This window comes from Artemia sp. Qi Xiang Cuo, chromosome 10 (assembly GCF_049724085.1).
Source record: "Artemia sp. Qi Xiang Cuo chromosome 10, ASM4972408v1, whole genome shotgun sequence".
Classification (NCBI taxonomy): Eukaryota; Metazoa; Arthropoda; class Branchiopoda; order Anostraca; family Artemiidae; genus Artemia; species Artemia sp. Qi Xiang Cuo.
In genome coordinates this window covers 60,895,212-60,917,628 of record NC_142803.1, presented here as the reverse complement: position 1 = coordinate 60,917,628, position 22,417 = coordinate 60,895,212, and the positions used below count along the sequence as shown (strand labels likewise).

Genomic DNA, 22,417 nt, shown 5'->3' with positions numbered 1-22,417 from the left:
GATCAAAATCAAAAGCCACTATGTATTATCAAGTTATCAAAAAGGAGTATCAGCAATAAGTTAGGAAACGATAAGGGTATTAACTCAAAACTTTCAGTACCACCAATATTACATAAAATATGCGTGACAGCGGCAGCTTATAACTGTGACTACTTACAATTACGAACCAGGTTACAAGGAACATCAACTACTTGCAACTTCAACTAAGACTACCTACGACAACTCACAACTGCGACCTCCCGATTGGACCGTAACTACTTTTATTTACAACTAAATTCAGGAAAAGTGAGGAAGACATAGAATAAAACTAAAACAAACTATGTGGATGATGGCTTTCACAATAGTTGATGCTGGCATTAGCAATATCTCATGGCAGGTGATGGGGAAATAAGTTGAAATTTTATGGGCATCTTTAAAATGATGTTCGAAAGTAATCAGGGGGCAGTCAATCCCTCCCCTATTTGCTTAGACACCACCCCCTACACTGACCAGAGTAAAAAAAATAAAAAAAAACCTTTTGCTCATATAGTCAAAAGGTCTACATTATACCTCCACTAATGGCAAGTCATACACAGCCCCCGGGGTAAGGGTTAAAAACTAAAAAAAATTACGCTACCCCACTTTATACGGTATTTGTCACTATTATTTCAGGCTTGTATTTCTACTGCAATATATTCCAACTGCTCTTTCGGAAGGTCTTGTTACCTGTGTCTTAAAGAAGGGCAAAAATCCAAAGATTTGTGAATCGTACAGAGCCAATTACTATTTGCTCCAAATAGTAAACGCTGATCATAGGCAGCGCGCTAGCGCTGCCTAAGTAAAGAACGATGTGGGCATAATGTGTTTTTTTTTGTTTTTTTCTCCATACCCGGGCACTTCGTATCGAAGGAGTCGTCGAAGAAACTTCGAAAAGGGCTCATTCGATTGGAAATTCGAGCGGCTAGTGCTCTTTTTAATAGTTGAAAGTAATTGGAGGGCAACTAGCCCACCCCCCATACCCACAAGTCCCCCAAACAAATCCAATCAAAATGTTGAGATACCCCTTTTGTTCAGCATAGTTGATTTCCAGATAGAAAATATGTTTTTGAGGAGGACACTCCCCCAGAGCCCTCAGGGCAAGAGTTTCAAGTTATGCCCTGGGGGCATATAAGGTTTTTATAGAAGGCGTTGTCGTAGAAACTTCAAAACAGGCTCATTCGGTTGGAAATTCAAAGGGCTAGTGCCCTTTTTAATATTCGAAAATGATTGGATGGCAACTAGCCCCCCCCACGCCCCTCATTCCCCCAAATACATCCAATAAAAATTTTCAGATAGCCATTTTGTTCAGCGTAGCTGATTTCCAGATTGAAAATATATTTTTGAGGAGGATACTCCCCCACAACCCTCAGGACAAGGGTTTTAAGTTATGCCCTAGGGGCATATAAGGTTTTTATAGAAGGCGTTGTCGTAGAACCTTCAAAAGGGGTAAAGTGCAAATTTTGTTCTGGCCTTGGGAGGGCATCGGGGTTTTGCACCCAACTTATGTTAATTTCTGCTCGTTTTGAGTTTGACTCGGTTAATTATTGTAATTTCTGTTCGTTTTGGGTTTCATTTATTTATCGTTGCTGATTTGTGGTAGTTTCACGATTGGTAGATTATTTGATCTTATTTTTGGTCATTTTTTGTTTAATGGAGTTCTTTACTTTTATTTGAAAAACTTATTTTGTGGAAAAAGTTTTTTTTAACTAATCTTCCAAGAAATAAACACAAAGTTCATGGGGACGACCAGTTTGTATTTCACGAAGGCTTGGGTGTGCCAAACGCACACGCAACTTTTTTATAGCTATTTTAGACTGCTATAGGATGCTGAAAAAGAACCTGTGTGTATGTGCAATCGACATTTCAAAGGCGTTTGATTCCATTATTCATTCATATGCAATTTTTCGCTATTGAGAAATGGAATAAACCCTTTTCTTTGCCTTCTCTTACGGAATTGGAAAGGTAATATGTCCAACGGGTGCAGCTAGGTAACTAGCTGAACAAATCCATCACAATTCAGAAAGGTGTGAAACAAGGCTCTGTGCTTAGTCCAACTCTTCAATAATACCATCAGAACCGTTACTAAAAATATTCCTCCATTTCTTATTGAGCCCCATATTGATGTCAGCCACCTCTGTTATGCAGACGATTTCCTTCTATTATCAGGTGATTTCGAGGTTGAACAAAATACAGTTCATACAGTTTGCTCCGGTCTTAATGAGATGGAGCTTCAAGTCGCCTCCTCTAAAACTGAGCTTCTCGTCTATGGTTTGTCTTAACAACCCTCCGTTACTACCAATGTTGGACTAGAAACTATTTCTGCCTCGTCCTCTCTGAATTATTTAGGTCTCCCGTTTGGACCAAATGTTATAACCACTAATACACTTGTTATCTTGGCGTTGAAAGAAAAGCTTAGAAAATCGTATGGGCTGCTTGCTCGAGTTAAAGGCAAGTTTCATAAAATGACCCTGGGCAGCCATTACAACACTTTTTTCGCCCTGCCTGTCTTCTTCTTGGTCCCTTTATGAAGTTTTTTGACACTATCTGAGAACAAGAAAATTAGATATTCATCCTTCCGCTTTTTCAAATATCGTTAAAGCTACGTTGGTCTATTTTGATGCTTAGATTTTGGTTGAAGCTAATTAGGAGAAATGAAGATAGACTAGTAGGGGTAGCATATTATCAGAAGTTGAATTATGGTTTGAAAACGTCGTGGCCGTCCCAAATTAAGTCATTACTACAAAAAATGGGAATGCCTTACTCATGGAATGATGGTCTTGGGTCCCGTGATTTACCAACAGATTTAGAAAGCCAGGTACGATTTATCTTAGAGGATCAAGAAATTCAGTATTGGCAAGGGCTGGTTTTAAATTATATAACGTTGAAACCTTATAAACAGATTAAGCCTAGTTTTGGAGAGGAAGTTTATTTTAAATTTAATTTACCGGTTAAGATTTCATGTCGATGGATTCAGCTTAGGGCGAATTGGCTTTCAATCAAGAGCAAGCAAAAGATGCTCAACAAAAAGATAGTTGGTCCTGAAGGGCGGTATGTTTGTCCACTTTGTAGAGATAAGGATGAAGACTTGGGCCATTTTCTCCGGAAGTACCCGGTGCTCTCTCATTTCAGGGGAAAATATTTACATGGCATTTTTTGCTGCTTCCTGGTATTCTACAAAGCAGTAATCCAACCACAATATTTCGTGTTAGTGTGTACATAGATAAAAAGCTTAGAAAGAATGAAAAGTTTATGCAGTTAATTGTTAATTATAATATAGAATTACAATTATTTTCTCGCTACATTAGGTGTTTTTCGCTGTGCATTACGTTTCTGTGTGCTTTGTAATTCGTTTTGTTGGTGATTTCTTTATTTTTTTTTCTTTTTATAAATTTCTTTGTGTATTTGACCCTTGGGCTTTAGAAATACACGATCTATCTATATATCTATCTTCTGCAATCGCCGCTTTGAACTCGCAACTGGTACATTTCAAGTAGATATGGGGTTTTTGATATTTCTTCAAAAATGGACCAGCATGTGGACAGGTTCTATAAGTGCCAAGAAAATATTGTCAAATTTCCACCTAGTTGTTTAGCTTAACTGTGTTGCTTAAGTAGCTGAGATGTTCTTTGTTTTTGTGAGTTTTTTCTTGTTTATTTTTTCCATTTTTATTTGATTTTTCTACAGTTTTGTACTCCTCTAAGTGCATTTCATGTATGTAAAGAGGGTTGATGTAAATTATTATTATTATAAAGGATTTACCATTGAGAAAAGGAGAATACTTGATCCCGGGTGACTCCGAACAAGATAAGGCAAGTTAAGGTGAAACTTCAGGGAATGTCAAGGGGGATACTGAACTAAATTGAAAGACATTGTATGTGTCCAGACTAACAAAAGACGGGATCAGCAATATCATAACAACGGCTAAGGGTATTAACTTTAAACTTTCAGGGCCACTAGTAGTACTTCTACCACAGCTGTATTTGCGACTACTTTCATCTACAACTACTTTGTGCATACTGGTTGTTGAAGGGCAAACCAATGTTATCTCTAGAACGTCTGGGAGTATTCAGTTAAAACTTTCAGAGCAAGTTGAAAAATCCTTAAAGGGGCAAAGGACATACCTTATCCATTTTATATGCCCCTCCCCCATTAACACTGATCAAAATTCTGAAATAGCAACTTCAATAAATATAACTCTTAGGAAGCCATCTCTCTAGCCGTCCCCGAGGGAAGAGATTTAAATTATACAATCTGCCTATTGTTTACAAAAAGAAACAGGATTATTCATTCGGCAATGGGGAGGGGATATTTATTCCTGGGTATGTCAGAAAAGACTAAAGATATTAAAGTGAAACTAGTAACTGCGATTGCAACCATTTGCCAACTTCGACTAAAACTAGCTCTACTTTCAAATGTGAACACTTGTGACTTCGAGTACAGCTTCTTGCATCTGCCACTACGACTACTTCTGACTTTGACTATATGTGACTGGGAATATTAGCAACTGCTACAACTTGTGACTACGACTAAGGCTACTTACGCTTGCAACCGTGACTACTTGCAACTATGACAACTTACGAATACAGCTACTTGCGCCTGGGACAACTTACGATTGCGATTGCAACAACTTGCGATTACAAACGTAGCGAAAAAGAATACGACTCAACTGCTAGTGATTGCGACTGTGACAACTTGAAACTTAGACAGCTAGTGCAACAACTTGTAACTCTGAATGCGTCAACTTGTGACTGCAACTTCTACTACTTCCAAACATTAAAGATTTTTAACGAAAAGTAAAATGCGATATTAAAGTTAAGACCAGCATAAACAGGGTACAATATTAATTCAAGCTCAAAAGGGCTAGAAATTACTATCAAAGAACAAATAAAGTCCTCCCCAAAAAACAGAAATTAAAATAAATGATCATATGATGCAAAAAGATAATAGACCCTGATATAGATAAATAAATTAACCTTAAAGCGAGTAAAATCAAATTGAATGTTCAAGTAAAAGTTAAAACAAACAAAAACTACCAAAAAATGGATTACTGCCCACTTCCCTAACCGTAGAATTTTTCAAGCCTATGTTGTCATTTGCGCTTTACTGAAACAAGAAAATTTAATAGTTCTTTATATTGTTACCATTTAAAAATATAAGAAATTACAGTTAGCATTTTGGCTAGGATCAAAGATGATTCCTTTTCCCAATAACCAACCTTATATAAACAACGAGCAACTTGCATAACTTAAAACCCTTGCCCTTTGGGTTGTGGGGGCAAGGGGTGATTTCTTGTCCCTTTTCATGGCTAGCTTGTCCGCCAAAGCCGTTTGGCATCACAGAGAACTTGCAAAGCTGCCAAATTGGTCAAATGGTAATTTCCATGAGCTAATTTTAGAGTTTTCCACTTTAGTTCTGCCTATAATAAAGGGTACATTTCTGACTAATAATACACAATATTCAATCAGTATCAACACAAGTTATATAGTTTATTACCCGGAGAGGTAACTGGTTTCTTCAAAGCCATAGAAGCCATTTCGTAGAAGCCGAATTCAGGGTCTTCAACAGGCTCTAAAATGGACAAGGTGGTCTTGGGGGTTTGATCAGGATTAGAAAGTTGATTCAAGTCTTTTGTTCCAAGGGTCTCATTTTCAGCTTCAACTTCTGAAAAAAATAGCAATCTAGAAAGATTGATTTGATTGGTTTTAAACAAAAAATGTTTCATCTCTTCTGAAAATATCCATTAGACAAGTTACTTTAAAACAAGAAATCTGGATAAAATCATCACTGCAAACAAGAGCAGCAAGTCAAAGATACTTCAGAATAGTATAGCCTATCCACTGGGAATTAGTTAACATTAAGCCAAAACGACTCGCTTTAAAATTAGCTTTTGTTTTACTTCAACATTGTGCTTATTATACCATGAAAATCTGATCTTAATACCCTTGACTGATCTTATAATTTTGTATAAATGCCCTTTCAACAAACTAAATATACACAGTTTAGTTTCATTTAGTTCAACATCCCCCAAATGCTCTAATAAACTCCTAAAATTTTGCACAGAACCCGTTAGCCATTATAAAATCCACGATTGAACAAATGCCAATTTGTCTTTTTTATAATCCTAGCCCCAGAGCTCTTGGGTACTTTTTATCCCTGGAGGCATACATATTGGAAGATTTGACTATTTTGAAGAAAAGCTCGATTTTGCTTTAGGGCTTTTGCAGAGTACAGGTAGTCAGTTGAAAAACAAGGGCAAGGAAGGAGAGCTATTTCCCCTTTGATCACTTTTGACTCTTATCTAAGGAACTAAAACTGTGTTTTTACAAAAATAAAATTGAAGGAGTCCCCTTCAAACCTTGTGCAACTACCACTTCCATATGAAAGCACTATGGATGCAAACAGTATTAAATTCATTTAGTTCAACATCCTCCTAAACTTCCCTGATTGTAAGTTTGAGCTTAATACACCTAGCTTTCCTTGAAAAATTGCAAAAATCACCAATCTCCATTATAAAAGATGCGTAAGAACAAATTATTAACAGTCATCGTCACAGATTTTTGAGGGTTCTGTAACCCTCGAAAACATTTTCATTTATTAACAATTTATTAACAGTCATCGTTACAGGTTTTTGGGGGTTATGTAACCCTCGAAGACATTTTCAACATTTTCATTTATTAACAATTTCTTAACAGTCATCGTAACAGGTTTTTGGGTGTTATATTTCATTTATTAACAATTTATTAACAGTCATCGTCACAGGTTTTTGGGGGTTATGTAACCCTCAAAGGCATTTTCAACATTTTCATTTATTAACAGTCATCGTCACAGGTTTTTGGGGGGTTTTGTAACCCTCGAAGGTATTTTCAACATTTTCATTTATTAACAATTTATTAACAGTCATCGTCACAGGTTTTTGGGGGTTATGTAACCCTCGAAGGCATTTTAAACATTTTCATTTATTAACAATCTATTAACAGTCATCGTCACAGGTTTTTGGGGGTTATGTAACGCTCGAAGGCATTTTCAACATTTTCATTTATTAACAATTTATTAACAGTCATCGTCACAGGTTTTTGGGGGTTATGTAACCCTTGAAGGCATTTTCAACATTTTCATTTATTAACAATTTATTAACAGTCATCGTCACAGATTTTTGGGGGGTTATGTAACCCTCGAAGGCATTTTCAACATTTTCATTTATTAGCAATTTATTAATAGTAATCGTCACAGGTTTTTGGGGGTTATGTAACCCTCGAAGGCATTTTCAACATTTTCATTTAATAAAAATTTATTAACAGTCATCGTCACAGGTATTTGGGGGTTATGTAACCCTCGAACCCATTTGCAACATTTTCATTTAACAACAATATAATCTAGCTCCCGTACTGTGAAGACCAGAATATGAAATTGATAGCTATCCTAATTGAAAAACATTTGAGTGAATGAAAGGATTAAAATTGTGCAATTACTGGATACCTGAACTGAAATTGATTCAACAGAAATTTTTCTTTCAACAACACGTTCTTTGTATTTTTCGGGGGGTAGTCAATCACCCCCCTTGCGAGTAAGTATCGTTTAATGATGTTTAAAAAAAAAAAATTGTGTTCGGGCATATCGCCAAATTATATAATGAATATTCCCGTATCCCAAGTCAAGTTCGACCAAGCTAATGAGCTCCAAAACAAAAAATTAGACCGAGTACTTAGTTAGCAGGGTTATTTAATAACTGCAGTTAACAATTTGTCTTCTGAGATACAGGAGTTAAAGAATGAGGCTTTAGAAAGAGATAGAAAAATAGCCGAATTAGAAAGGTCACTGGAAGAGCAAAAGCAGAAGAACTCGTTGCTCGAGCGTCAAATGCTACTAATTGAAGTAAAAGAAAAAAGTTCGAACTTGATCATACACGGCTTACCTACAGATATTAATCCGAATCAATCCCTTGAAGCTCACGTGAAAGATCTACTTAAGAATACCTTAAAAATTGAGTCATCTTTGTCAATTAACAAATGTTACCGCTTAGGTGGAAAAACTGTTAGTATAACGAATAGACGCCGTAATCAAAGTCAGACACGTAAACTGGCAGTTAATCCAGTGCTAAATAGGCTCAGGAATGAAGCTGAAGCGTATTTAGTTATGAAAAACGTATCTAAGCTGAAGGGCTCTGGAATAAGAATTTGCATGGACCTTCCTCCAGCACTTAACACTTTACGCACAGGATTCCTCCCTAAAGCAAAAGAGATGAAGGAGTTTGGAATGATTATTGCTTCTCGGGTTAAAAATAAAGGAACCCACGTATGGCTTGAGATAAAAAAAATTGTTCGGTGATATGGGAGAGAGCTGATCAATAACTGAGTAGGATAGTAGTAATCTGAGTTTAGATTTATATGATTTTGTGGAGTGTTTTGTTATTTTGTGTTTAGTGCTCTGGTTGTTAAGTAATTTGATAAGATATGATTGCTTAAAGATTATGCTTATCTCATTTTCGACGGCCCGTTCGAAAAAGTATCATAATTTTTATTATGTGGTGTTTCCTTACTTTGTTTTTTTTTTTGTTTTAAAAACTGTGAAATTTAGATTCTATAATTTTCTCAACACTATTCATGTTTTTTATTACTTAATTTTTTAATTTTATATAGTTTCTAGTTTTTTGTTTATTTTTGTATCTTTCAGATGAAGTTCTGGTTACAATTGTGTCTCCTTTAACTCTCCGTATGGTTGGTAAGTCACTTTTTGTCAATAAGTATACCCAGCATCGAGATAATGGATAATAGAATCCGTAATTTTGAGGAGCTCCCACTTGATTTAGGTAAAATATTTGAGAAATTATGCAATGATGATGTTTTTGATATGATGGTTCATTCTATCCCGAAAAATAAGTATCTACTCCCCACCCAAATTTTAAATAAAGGTTCTACTTTTAGAATTGCATTGTTGAACTGTCATTGTTTATTAAATATCGTTGATCGAAGATCCTTGTTTATGTCTCATCATAATATAGATGTCTTCACCTCTTGTGAAACATTTTTCAATAATTTACCGGAGTAATTTATCAATGAACGGGATTATGCTTTTTTTTATAGGAATCGGATTAATAAAAAACAGGGAGGGGTAGGTTTTTTCATTAAATCAACAATTCAGTCAGATTTGGTGAGCGAATTTGATCACCTATATCTAGAAATGGCGTTTGAATTTTTGGCAGTTAAAATAGATGTAGATGGTATGACAATTTTGTGTTGTGTTTTTTACCGGCCTCCAATTTCTCCTGCTTCAAAATTCATGGAACTTTTTGATGATTTTGTGCATATTGCCTCGAAAAAATATCCAAAAATAGTTTTAATGGGTGACTTTAATATTGATTTATATAATTCTAATAATTCAAGTGGTAATTTCCACGGAATATCTTCTGAAGGGGCTAATTTGTTATCAGTTTACTTATCCGGTGGTCTCTCACCAGCTTATGGAGTCCCAACAAGAATAACGAAAGATTCTGCTTCCCTTATTGATAATTTGTTTACGAATCTGGAACTAAGTCTAGTGATGTGGTTATTGAAGATTTTTCAGACCATTTGATGCTTGTGACCAACTTTCACTTGATTACAGAGTTTAATAGGCCTACTAAAAGAAAATGAGGATGACTAATAGAAACTCCTTAAGTAAACTTAATGTATTGCTTTCTTCAAGTGACTTTTCTTCTTGTTTAGAGTCTTCGGACCCTGATTTTGCTGCTGAATGTTTTGTGAATTATTTTAATCGCTGTTTTAATAATGCTGTCCCTCTCCTCCGAATATCGATAGAAAATTATATGCGAATGATTATGACGTTTATGTATATTCTATCGTTTTTAACGGTAAAAGATACTACAACATTTCATAAGTCATGTTCTATAACTACATCTGAAGTTAAATTAGATAAATTTTGCAGGTACAAAAATTGTTTACCAAAAATTTTAAGATCAGCAAAAAGTCATTACTTCGCCGAAGCATTTTTTGAAGCAGAGGGGTCCCCCAAGAAGACATGGAAAATAATTAATAAGTGCTTAGGAAAACATAAGACCCATGATCTTCCTGATGAATTAATAGCTGAAGATGGAACTAAACTGGCTACAGGGAAAGTGGAAGTTATCAATGCATTAAATATACACTTTGCGAAAATTGGTGAGGAAACCACGTCAACTGCTGGAAACAACCTGGGCCATCATTTGGAGAATGAAAGTGGAGAGGACTGTCAATCATATCTACCCCCGCCTAATAGTTGCTTCATTTTTTTTATTCCTGAAACCCCTGATGAGCTTTTACTCTAAACAATCTTTTTAAAGAATAGATCTTTGGAAGGGATCGATGGGTCATCGACTAATCTTATTAAGTGCATAGCACCAAATATTGTAAACCCGCTTTCCCATGTGTTCAACCTCTGTTTTAAAACCGGAAGATTTCCTTCTTGTTTCAAGTCTGCAAGAATTATCTCTTTGTATAAAGGAGGAGACCCGAAGAACCCAACAAACTATCGGCCTGTCTACATCCTGTCCTCATTCGATCCTGCCTACATTTGGGAAGTTGCTTGAAAAGTGCCTATATAACCGTATAGTCAGCTTTCTAATGAAATCTAAATTTTTTAGTCCGATGCAATTTGGGTTCCGGAAGTCTCACTCTACTGAGCAAGCTATTATGGCAATGACTCAGTTTGTTCATGACGCCCTCGACAAAGGTGATATTCCTGCTACAATTTTTATTGACATTAAAAAGACATTTGATACAATTTCCCATAAAATATTGCATACTAAACTTGATAACTGCGGCATAAGAGGCCCAGTTAATGACTTAGTAATGTCATACCTAAAAAACCGAAATCAGTTTGTAGACGGAGGTGATACTTCTTCCTCATCAGTATCTCAATCTCAGTCAGTCGGAGTCCCAAAAGGCTCTATTTTGGGTCCACTCCTATTTCTTATCTATGTTAATGATATCAGTAATACCATCAATGATATTGACCTTAACATATTATTCGCCGATGACACGGCATGCAATGTCAGCAGCCCCGACTCTAGATCTTTGAAGCTTAGGTTGGAATCAGCACTGTCGAGGCTTATCCTATGGTTTTCGAGAAATAAATTGACTATTAATTGTACTAAGACAAAATTCATCATCTTCTCTCGTACTGGGAAAACAGCACCAGAAATTATGATGATTAATATTCAAGGCCTACCCATTGAAATTGAAAGAGTTGATGACGTTAAATATCTCGGGATAATACTGGATTCAAGTTTATCATTTAAAAGCCATGCAATTTATCTTCGAATAAAACTGGCAAGAAATATTGGCATGATGAATCATCTGAAATTTGTTCTGCCGTTTTTTGCCCTGAAATCTCATTATCATTTTCTAGTGCATTCATATATAAATTAATATCCAATTTTTTTTTTTAATACTATTTAAATTCTTATTTTTCCCCTGCAGAGGCAACGAAATAAAACTGCATATATAGAAAAATTGCCTGTCTAACCTGTATTCTTACCCTGGTAAATCATCAACAAAAAGTATGTATCAAATTTTAAATATCCTTCCACTGGATCTTTTCTCTTCTTTCCATTCTGTATCGTCACAGGTTTTTGGGGGTTATGTAACCCTCGAAGGCATTTTCATTTATTAACAATTTATTAATAGTCATCGTCACAGGTTTTTGGGGGTTATGTAACCCTCGAAGGCATTTTCAACATTTTCATTTAACAGCAATATATTAAGTCATCGTCACAGGTTTTTGGGAGGTTATGTAACCCTCGAGGCATTTTCAACAATTTCATTTAACAACAATATATTAACAGTCATCGTCACAGGTTTTGGGGGGTTATGTATCCCTCGAAGGCATTTTCAACATTTTCATTTATTAACAGTCATCGTCACAGGTTTTTGGGGGTTATGTAACCCTCGAAGCCATTTTCAACAGTTTCATTTAAAAACAATTTATTAACAGTCATCGTCACAGGTTTTTGGGGGTTTATGTAACCCTCGAAGGCATTTTCAACACTTTCATTTTTTAACAATTTATTAACAGTCATCATCGCAGGTTTTTGGGGTTATGTAACCCTCGAAGGCATTTTAAACATTTTCATTTACTAACAAGTTATTAACAGTCATCGTCACAAGTTTTTGGGGGTTATGTAACCCTCGAATGCATTTTCAACATTTTCATTTATTAACAATTTATTAACAGTCATCGTCAGAGGTTTTGGGGGGTTGGTAACCCTCGAATGCATTTTCAACATTTTCATTTATTAACAATTTATTAACAGTCTTCGTCACAGGTTTATGGGGTTATATAACCCTCGAAGGCATTTTAAACATTTTCATTTATTAACAAGTTATTAAAAGTCATCGTCACAAATTTTTGGGGGTTATGTAACCCTCGAATGCATTTTCAACATTTTCATGTATTAACAATTTATTAACAGTCATCGTCACAGGTTTTTGGGGTTATGTAACCCTCGAAGGCATTTTAAATATTTTCATTTATTAACAAGTTATTAACAGTCGTCGTCACAAGTTTTAGGGGGTTATGTAAACCTCGAATGCATTTTCAACATTTTCATTTATTAAAAAATTATTAACAGTCATCGTCACAGGTTTTTGGGGGTTACGTAACCCTCGAAGTCATTTTCAACATTTTAATTTAAAAACAATTTATTAACAGTCATCGTCACAGGTTTTTGGGGGTTATGTAACCCTCGAAGGCATTTTCAACATTTTCATTTAACAACAACATATTAACAGTCATCGTCACAGGTTTTTGGGGGTTATGTAACCCTCAAATGCATTTTCAACATTTTCATTTATTAACAATTTATCAACAGTCATCGTCAAAGGTTTTGGGGGGTTATGTAACCCTCGAAGGCATTTTCAACATTTTAATTTAACAACAATGTATTAACAGTCATCGTCACAGGTTTTTGGGGGTTATGTAACCCTCGAAGGCATTTTCAACATTTTCATGTAATAACAATTTATTAATAGTCATTGTCACAGGTTTTTTGGGTTATGTAACCCTCGAAGGCATTTTCAACATTTTCATTTAAAAACAATTTATTAACATAACAGTGGAGCTGAAGCTCTCCCGTAATCTTGGCATTATCAGGAAACTGAAACACCCATTCTCTCAAAAAACCCTTTGTCTACTTTTTAATGGACTCATCAAGCCTCATCTATAGTATTGTGCGTCAATTTGGCAGTCAAAATTCACATCCCACGTGAAAAGGCTTGATTTAATCCACAAACATGTCCTGAAAATAATCGTAAATATGGACGATTTTCTTTCCCGTGAATCATTTTATCATTTATCGTGCTCAGTTATCGTTTTCAAATTTTTCTCCGGATTACTTCCATCAGCATTCCACAGTCTATTCCAGTTGGTATCGGAACAGCATCCTAGGAACACGAGATCTGCCTCAAACCTTCTGGTGAGACGAACACCTACAGTACGGTCGGATTTTGCACCGGATGTGGCGTGCGCGAAAGTGTGGAACATGCTTCCACAAGAGCTGAGATGTAGGAGCTCTCTTGGGTCTTTTAAAAATAATGTGAAAAAATATCTTATTGAATATTCATTAAATAGTTTATTAATAATTGAGATTTTTTTTTATTTTTTTTTTTTTTATTATTATTATTATCATTATTATCTCGTTTTTTTTTTTTTTTTTTTTTTTTTTTTTGTATGGTTAAAGTAGCTGTGCTTTTGGGGAGGAAGGGGGGAATTTCTTAGATAGTGACTTGTATGGTTGAGGGATGTGGTTTTGTTGAGGAGTAAAGCGAGAGTCGTAAAGCGTGATTAGGAGGAATCGTTATTTTTTTAAGGGACTCAACGTGCATTTTTTTGCATAGAGAAGTTTATTTATTTTTATTTATTTCTATTTGTTTTAATTAAACCCGATTGAATCTTAATCTGAAACAGTCATCGTCACAGGTTTTTGGGGGTTATGTAACCCTCGAAGGCACATTTTCCTTTAACAACAATATATTAACAGTCATCGTCACAGGTTTTTGTGGGTTATGTAACCCTCGAAGGCATTTTCAACATTTTCATTTATTAACAAGTTATTAACAGTCATCGTCCCAGGTTTTTGGGGGTTATGTAACCCTCGAAGGTATTTTCAACATTTTCATTTATTAACAATTTATTAACAGTCATCGTCACAGGTTTTTAAGGTTATGTAACCCTCGAAGGCATTTTCAACATTTTCATTTATTAACAATTTATTAACAGTCATCGTCACAGGTTTTTGGGGGTTATGTAACCCTCGAAGGCATTTTCAACATTTTCATTTATTAAAAATTTATTAACAGTCATCGTCACAGGTTCTTGGGGGTTATGTAACCCTCGAAGGCATTTTCAACATTTTCATTTAATAACAATTTGTTAACAGTCATTGTCACAGGTTTTTGGGGGTTATGTAACCCTTGAAGGAATTTTCAACATTTTCATTTATTAACAAGTTATTAACAGTCATCGTCCCAGGTTTTTGGGGGTTATGTAACCCTCGAAGGTATTTTCAACATTTTCATTTATTAACAATTTATTAACAGTCATCGTCACAGGTTTTTAAGGTTATGTAACCCTCGAAGGCATTTTCAACATTTTAATTCATTAACCATCTATTAACAGTCATCGTCACAGGTTTTTGGGGGTTATGTAACCCTCGAAGGTATTTTAAACATTTTCATTTAAAAACAATTTATTAACAGTAATCGTCCCAGGTTCTTGGGGGTTATGTGACAATAGAATGAATTTTAAACATTTTCATTTATTAACAATTTGTTAACAGTCATAGTCACAGGTTTTTGGGGATTATGTAACAATTGAAGGCATTTTCAAAATTTTCATTTATTAACAAGTTATTAACAGTCATCGTCCCAGGTTTTTGGGGTTATGTAACCCTCGAAGGCATTTTAAACATTTTAATTTATTAACAAGTTATTAACAGTCATCGTCCCAGGTTTTTGGGGGTTATGTAACCCTCGAAGGCATTTTAAACATTTTCATTTATCAACAATTTATCAACAGTTAACGTAACAGGTTTTTAGGGGTTATGTAACCCTCGAAGGCATTTTCAACATTTTCATTTATTAAAAATTTATTAACAGTCATCGTCACAGATTTTTGGGGATTATGTGACCCTCGAAGGCATTTTCAACATTTTAATTTATTAACAATTTATTAACGGTCATCGTCACAGGTTTTTGAGGTTATGTAACTCTCGAAGGCATTTTCAACATTTTCATTTATTAACAATTTATTAACAGTCATCGTAACAGGTTTTTGGGGGTTATGTAGCCCTCGAAGGTATTTTCAACATTTTCATTTATTAACAATTTATTAACAGGCAACGTCACAGGTTTTTGGGGTTATGTAACCCTCGAAGGCATTTTAAACATTTTCACTTACTAACAATTTATTAACAGTCATCGTCACAGGTTTTTGGGGGTTATGTAACCCTCGAAGGCATTTTCAACATTTTCATTTATTAACAATTTATAAACAGTCATCGTCACAGGTTTTGGGGGGTTATGTAACCCTCGAAGGTATTTTCAACATTTTCATTTATTAACAATTTATTAACAGTCATCGTCACAGGTTTTTTGGGGTTATGTAACCCTCGAAGACATTTTCAACATTTTCATTTATTAACCAGTTATTAACAGTCATCGTCCCAGGTTTTTGGGGGTTATGTAACCCTCGAAGGTATTTTCAACATTTTCATTTATTAACAATTTATTAACAGTCATCGTCACAGGTTTTTGGGGGTTATGTAACCCTCGAAGGCATTTTCAACAGGTTTTTGGGGGTTATGTAACCCTCGAAGAAATTTTCAACATTTTCATTTAATAACAATTTATTAACAGTCATCGTCACAGGTTTTTGGGGGTTATGTAACCCTCGAAGGCATTTTCAACAGGTTTTTGGGTTTTATGTAACCCTCGAAGGCATTTTCAACATTTTCATTTAATAACAATTTATTAACAGTCATCGTCACAGGTTTTTGGGGGTTATGTAACCCTTGAAGGCATTTTCAACATTTTCATTTAACAAAAATATATTAACAGTCATCATCGTCACAGGTTTTTGTGGGTTATGTAACCCTCGAAGGCATTTTCAATATTTTCATTTATTAACAATTTATTGAAAGTCATCGTCGCAGGTTTTGGGGGGTTATGTAACCCTCGAAGGCATTTTCAACATTTTCCTTTATTACAAGTTATTAACAGTCATCGTCCCAGGTTTTTGGGGGTTATGTAACCCTCGAAGGTATTTTCAACATTTCCATTTATTAACAATTTATTACCAGTCATCGTCACAGGTTTTTAGGGTTATGTAACCCTCGAAGGCATTTTCAAAATTTTCATTTATTAACAATTTATTGAAAGTCATCGTCGCAGGTTTTTGGGGGTTATGTAACCCTCGAAGGCATTTTCAACATTTTCCTTTATTACAAGTTATTAACAGTCATCGTCCCAGGTTTTTGGGGGTTATGTAACCCTCGAAGGTATTTTCAACATTTCCATTTATTAACAATTTATTAACAGTCATCGTCACAGGTTTTTAGGGTTATGTAACCCTCGAAAGCATTTTCAACATTTTCATTTATTAAAAATTTATTAAAAGTCATCGTCACAGGTTTTGGGGGGCTATGTAACCCTCGAAGGCACTTTCAACATTTTCATTTATTAAAAATTTATTAACAGTCATCGTCACATGTTTTTGGGGGTTATGTAACCCTCGATGGCATTTTCAACATTTTCATTTAATAACAATTTGTTAGCAGTCATTGTCACAGGTTTTTGGGGGTTATGTAACCCTCGAAGGCATTTTCAACATTTTCAATTAACAACAATATATTAACAGTCATCATCACAGGTTTTTGGGGGTTATGTAACCCTTGAAGGCATTTTCAACATTTTCATTTATTAACAAGCTATTAACAGTCATCGTCCCAGGTTTTTGGGGGTTATGTAACCCTCGAAGGCATTTTCAACATTTTCATTTATTAACAATTTATTAACAGTCATCGTCACAGGTTTTTGGGGTTATGTAACCCTCGAAGGCATTTTAAACATTTTCATTTATTAACAAGTTATTAACAGTCATCGTCCCAGGTTTTTGGGGGTTATGTAACTCTCGAAGGCATTTTAAACATTTTCATTTATCAACAATTTATCAACAGTTAACGTAACAGGTTTTTGGGGGTTATATAACCCTCGAAGGCATTTTCAACATTTTCATTTATTAAGAATTTATTAACAGTCATCGTCACAGATTTTTGGGGATTATGTGACCCTCGAAGGCATTTTCAACATTTTAATTTATTAACAGTCATCGTCACAGGTTTTGGGGGATTATGTAACCCTCGAAGGCATTTTCAACATTTTAATTTAACAAAAATGTACTAAAAGTCATCGTCACAGGTTTTTGGGGGTTATGTAATCCTCGAATGCATTTTCAACATTTTCATTTATTAACAATTTATTAACAGTCATCGTCACAGGTTTTGGGGGGTTATGTAACCCTCGAAGGCATTTTCAACATTTTAATTTAAAAACAATGTATTAACAGTCATCGTCACAGGTTTTTGGGGGTTATGTAACCCTCGAAGGCATTTTCAACATTTTCATTAATTAACAATTTATTAACAGTCATCGTCCCAGGTTTTTGGGGGTTATGTAACCCTTGAAGGCATTTTCAACATTTTCATTTAATAAAAATTTATTAACAGTCATCGTCACAGGTTTTTGGGGGTTATGTAACCCTCGAATGCATTTTCAACATTTTCATTTAATAACAATTTGTTAACAGTCATTGTCACAGGTTTTTGGGGATTATGTAACCCTAGAAGGTTTTTCAACATTTTCATTTAACAACAATATATTAACAGTCATCATCACAGGTTTTTGGGGTTATTTAACCCTCAAAGGCATTTTAAACATTTTTATTTATTAACAAGTTATTAACAGTCATCGTCCCAGGTTTTTGGGGGCTATGTAACCCTCGAAGGCATTTTAAACATTTTCATTTATCAACAATTTATCAACAGTTAACGTAACAGGTTTTTGGGGGTTATGTAACCCTCGAAGGCATTTTCAACATTTTAATTTATTAACAGTCATCGTCACAGATTTTTGGGGATTATGTGACCCTCGAAGGCATTTTCAACATATTAATTTATTAACAGTCATCGTCACAGGTTTTGGGGGGTTATGTAACCCTCGAAGGCATTTTCAACATTTTAATTTAACATCAATGTATTAACAGTCATCGTCACAGGTTTTTTGGGGTTATGTAACTCTCGAAGGCATTTTCAACATTTTCATTTATTAACAATTTATTAACAGTCATCGTCCCAGGTTTTTGGGGGTTATGTAACCCTTGAAGGCATTTTCAACATTTTCATTTATTAACAATTTATTAACAGTCATCGTCACAGGTTTTTGGGGGTTATGTGACCCTCGAATGCATTTTCAACATTTTCATTTATTAACAATTTATTAAAAGTCATCGTCACATGTTTTTGGGGGTTATGTAACCCTCGAATGCATTTTCAACATTTTCATTTATTAACAATTTATTAACAGTCATCGTCACAGGTTTTTGGGGGTTATGTAACCCTCGAAGGCATTTTCAACATTTTCATTTATTAACAGTCATCGTCACAGGTTTTTGGGGTTATGTAACCCTCGAAGGCATTTTAAATATTTTCATTTATTGACAAGTTATTAACAGTCATCGTCGCAAGTTTTTGGGGGTTATATAAGTCTCGAATGCATTTTCAACTTTTTCATTTATTAACAATTTATTAAGTCATCGTCACAGGTTTTAGGGGGTTATGTAACCCTCGAAGGCATTTTCAACATTTTAATTTAACAACAATATATTAACAGTCATCATCACAGGTTTTTGGGGGTTATGTAACCCTCGAAGGCATTTTCAACATTTTCATTTATTAACAAGTTATTAACAGTCATCGTCACAGGTTTTTGGGGGTTATGTAACCCTCAGACATTTTCAACATTTTCATTTAAAAACAATATATTAACAGTCATCGTCACAGGTTTTTGGGGGTTATGTAACCCTCGAAGGCATTTTCATCATTTTCATTTAACAAGAACATATTAACAGTCATCGTCACAGGTTTTTTGGGGTTATGTAACCCTCGAAGACATTTTCAACATTTTCATTTATTAACCAGTTATTAACAGTCATCGTCCCAGGTTTTTGGAACATTTTCATTTAACAACAATATATTAACAGTCATCGTCACAGGTTTTTGTGGGTTATGTAACCCTCGAAGATATTTTCAACATTTTCATTTATAAACAATTTATTAACAGTCATCGTCACAGGTTTTTAGGATTATGTAACCCTCGAAGGCATTTTCAACATTTTCATTTATTAACAATTTATTAAGTCATCGTCACAGGTTTTGGGGGGTTATGTAACCCTCGAAGTCGTTTTCAACATTTTCATTTATTAACAAGTTATTAACAGTAATCGTCCCAGGTTTTTGGGGGTTATGGTACCCTCGAAGGTATTTTCAACATTTTCATTTATTAACAATTTATTAACAGTCATCGTCACAGGTTTTTAGGGTTATGTAACCCTAAAAACCTGTGTTTTTAGGGTTATGGCATTTTCAACATTTTCATTTATTAACAATTTATTTAAAGTCATCGTCACAGGTTTTGGGGGGTTATGTAACCCTCGAAGACATTTTCAACATTTTCATTTATTAACCAGTTATTAACAGTCATCGTCCCAGGTTTTTGGGGGTTATGTAACCCTCGAAGGTATTTTCAACATTTTCATTTATTAACAATTTATTAACAGTCATCGTCACAGGTTTTAAGGGTTATGTAACCCTCGAAGGCATTTTCATTTATTAACAAGTTATTAACAGTCATCGTCCTAACTTTTGGGGGTTATGTAACCCTCCAAGGCATTTTCAACATTTTCATTTATTAAAAATTTATTAACAGTCATCGTCACAGGTTTTTGGGGTTATGTAACCCTCGATGGCATTTTCAACATTTTCATTTAATAACAATTTGTTAACAGTCATTGTCACAGGTTTTTGGGGGTTATGTAACCCTCGAAGGCATTTTCAAGATTTTCATTTAACAACAATATATTAACAGTCATCATCACAGGTTTTTGGGGGTTATGTAACCCTTGAAGGCATTTTCAACATTTTCATTTATTAACAAGCTATTAACAGTCATCGTCCCAGGTTTTTGGGGGTTATGTAACCCTCGAAGGCATTTTCAACATTTTCATTTATTAACAATTTATTAACAGTCATCGTCACAGGTTTTTGGGGTTATTTAACCCTCAAAGGCATTTTAAACATTTTCATTTATTAACAAGTTATTAACAGTCATCGTCCCAGGTTTTTGGGGGCTATGTAACTCTCGAAGGCATTTTAAACATTTTCATTTATCAACAATTTATCAACAGTCATCGTAACAGGTTTTTGGGGGTTATATAACCCTCGAAGGCATTTTCAACATTTTCATTTATTAACAACTTATTAACAGTCATCGTCACTGATTTTTGGGGATTATGTAACCCTCGAAGGCATTTTCAACATTTTAATTTAACAACAATGTATTAACAGTCATCGTCACAGGTTTTTGGGGGTTATGTAATCCTCGAATGCATTTTCAACATTTTCATTTATTAACAATTTATTAACAGTCATCGTCACAGGTTTTGGGGGGTTATGTAACCCTCGAAGGCATTTTCAACATTTTAATTTAATAACAAAGTATTAACAGTCATCGTCACAGGTTTTTGGGGGTTATGTAACCCTCGAAGGCATTTTCAACATTTTCATTTATTAAGAATTTATTAACAGTCATCGTCACAGGTTTTTGGGGGTTATGTAACCCTCGAAGGCATTTTCAACATTTTCATTTATTAACCAGTTATTAACAGTCATCGTCCCAGGTTTTTGGGGGTTATGTAACCCTCGAAGGCATTTTCAACATTTTCATTTATTAACAATTTATTAACAGTCATCGTCACAGGTTTTTGGGGGTTATGTAACCCTCGAAGGCATTTTCAACATTTTCATGTAATAACAATTTATTAATAGCCATTGTCACAGGTTTTTGGGGGTTATGTAACCCACGAAGTTATTTTCAACATTTTCATTTAATAACAATTTATTAACAGTCATCGTCACAGGTTTTTGGGGGTTATGTAACCCTCGAAGGCATTTTCAACATTTTCATTTAATAACAATTTATTAATAGTCATTGTCACAGGTTTTTGGGTGTTATGTAACCCTCGAAGAAATTTTCAAAATTTTCATTTAACAACAATATATTAACGGTCATCATCACAGGTTTTTGGGGGTTATGTAACCCTTGAAGGCATTTTCAACATTTTCATTTATTAACAAGCTATTAACAGTCATCGTCCCAGGTTTTTGGAGGTTATGTAACCCTCGAAGGCATTTTCAAAATTTTCATTTATTAACAATTTGATAACAGTCATTGTCACAGGTTTTTGGGGGTTATGTAACCCTCGAAGGCATTTTCAAAATTTTCATTTAACAACAATATATTAACAGTCATCATCACAGGTTTTTGGGGGTTATGTAACCCTTGAAGGCATTTTCAACATTTTCATTTATTAACAAGCTATTAACAGTCATCGTCCCAGGTTTTTGGGGGTTATGTAACCCAAGTTATTAACAGTCATCGTCACAAGTTTTTGGAGGTTATGTAACCCTCGAATGCATTTTCAAAATTTTCATTTATTAACAATTTATTAACAGTCATCGTCACAGGTTTTTGGGGTTATGTAACCCTCGAAGGTATTTTAAATATTTTCATTTATTAACAAGTTATTAACAGTCATCGTCACAGGTTTTTGGGGGTTATGTAACCCTCGAATGCATTTTCAAAATTTTCATTTAATAACAATTTGTTAACAGTCATTGTCACAGGTTTTTGGGGGTTATGTAACCCTCGAAGGCATTTTCAACATTTTCATTTAACAACAATATATTAACAGTCATCATCACAGGTTTTTGGGGGTTATGTAACCCTCGAAGGCATTTTCAACATTTTCATTCATTAACAAGTTATTAACAGTCATCGTCACAGGTTTTTGGGGGTTATGTAACCCTTGAAGGCATTTTCAACATTTTCATTTATTAAAAATTTATTAACAGTCATCGTCACAGTTTTTTGGGGGGTTATGTAACCCTCGAAGGCATTTTAAACATTTTCATTTATTAACAAGTTATTAACAGTCATCGTCCCAGGTTTTTGGGGGCTATGTAACCCTCGAAGGCATTTTAAACATTTTCATTTATCAACAATTTATCAACAGTCATCGTAACAGGTTTTTGGGG

The 22,417-nt window shown here is 34.6% G+C and overlaps 1 protein-coding gene across 7 annotated transcripts in view; it reads right to left on the bottom strand.

Moving 5' to 3' along the window:
• The window catches only part of LOC148947983 (uncharacterized), a 49,810-nt gene that overhangs the window by 8,221 nt on the left and 19,172 nt on the right, over window positions 1–22,417 (bottom strand). For all 7 annotated transcript variants that reach the window (XM_089095626.1, XM_089095624.1, XM_089095623.1 and 4 more), the window contains exon 3: window positions 5,512–5,679. In XM_089095626.1, coding sequence (XP_088951752.1) covers window positions 5,512–5,679 — 168 coding nt within the window. The remainder of the gene's footprint in view (window positions 1–5,511; window positions 5,680–22,417) is intronic.